The 1,480-nt window shown below is 51.5% G+C and overlaps 1 protein-coding gene across 1 annotated transcript in view; it reads right to left on the bottom strand.

Moving 5' to 3' along the window:
• Positions 1–602: 602 nt before the first annotated feature.
• The window catches only part of LOC143019917 (uncharacterized), a 307,819-nt gene continuing 306,941 nt past the window's right edge, over positions 603–1,480 (bottom strand). Inside the window, exon 15 of the mRNA XM_076175892.1 lies at positions 603–786. Within this exon, the coding sequence (XP_076032007.1) occupies positions 620–786 (167 nt within the window). The 3' untranslated portion in view covers positions 603–619. The remainder of the gene's footprint in view (positions 787–1,480) is intronic.

Below are 1,480 nucleotides of genomic sequence, written 5' to 3'. Positions count from 1 at the left end.
TGCCGCCACTGGCACTGCCAACTTCATCACTAGCCTCAAGATGTTGTGGTTGTTGTTGTTGTTGTTGCTGCTGCTGCTGCTGCTGCTGTTGCTGCAGCTGTTGTTGCTGTTGCTGCAACTGCTGCTGATGTTGCTGTTGCTGCAATTGTTGTTGCTGCTGCTGCTGCAGCTGTTGTTGTTGTTGCTGCTGTTGCTGCAATTGTTGTTGCTGCTGTTGCAGCTGTTGTTGTTGTTGCTGCTGCAGTTGTTGCTGCTGTTGTTGCTGCTGAAACTGTTTTTGTTGTTGTTGCAGCTGCTGTTGTTGCTGGAACTGTTGCTGCTGTTGCTGCAGCTGTTGCTGATGCTGCTGTAGTTGTTGCTGCTGCTGCTGCTGCAACTGCTGCTGCTGTTGTTGCAACTGCTGTTGTTGTTGTTGTTGTTGCTGCTGCTGCTGTTCATCCTTGACCTGTGGTCCTTCTGGCAGCATATCCACCCCGGTGGTTGCAGCAGAGGCTGCTGCTGCCACCGAGGCTGCTGCTGCTGAGGCTGCGGCTGCTGAGGCTGCGGCTGCGACGACGGCTGCTGCCGCGGCTGCGGCCGGGGACTCCTCTCCGGAACCGCCTCCCCAGCTTCTCCCGGTTCAGTTGAGTGGATTTTGGTGTGGCGGAGGGGGAGGGGGAGGTGGGGGGCCGGACTTGGCCATCATGCGGACTGTGTTCTTGAGCGCCTGGCGCTTGTTGCAGAACCAGATGCGAACCACCTCCCTCTCGTAGCCCAGCTGCTCGGCGAGCGCCGTGATCTCAGCACCTGCGGACAAAAACACTGGATTAACACGTGCACTCCACGGAAAAAGAAATGAAAGAAGAGAAACACGGACCTTTCAGTGCAGGGCATTAGCGTAAGCGAGACGGCTCAATCTTGTGAGCAGGGTTCGCGGGCCGTGTGGACCAGGCGACAGGAACGGTAACATGACATACCAAAAGGTCCCAGTACTTATGGTAGAAACATTAATTTCTCTACTGCACTCACACACGCGCGCGATCGCGCACACACACACACACATTTCAAGAAAAAAAACTTGATGCTGAGAGATACAAAGACGGGTCACCACAAGCATAGCTCCCTTCCCGTATAATACAACTAGGTAAATACATGTATAGACATAAATGGGCAGAACTTATTACTTAAATTCTTGTTTACAACACTTGTCATGAATCCTCATCGTTTGCTAAATAGCTCCTCCTTAAATTTGGAGGACTTTTATACCTTTATCAAAGTGCGTTGAAGGGCATAAAGAGGAGGGTCATTCGATGGGGGGTTCAAGCTCGAGGCGCTGCAAGAGGATCTAGGGAACATGCAATGAGAGAGGAAGGGTCGTTACAGATTTTTTTTACCCTGTTTCTTCGTATACTCCGTGCTTATGTAGGGCTATTCTTCATTAGTCTCTTTGAGGAGACCACTTAGGCACTGAAAACAATCGCCATGCATCCCACTACTACTA

The sequence above is a fragment of the Oratosquilla oratoria genome, chromosome 38, assembly GCF_046742065.1.
Source record: "Oratosquilla oratoria isolate Oo_2021 chromosome 38, ASM4674206v1, whole genome shotgun sequence".
NCBI lineage: Eukaryota > Metazoa > Arthropoda > Malacostraca > Stomatopoda > Squillidae > Oratosquilla > Oratosquilla oratoria.
Note: the sequence above shows the minus strand (reverse complement) of the source record. Positions and strands in the feature narration are given on the sequence as shown.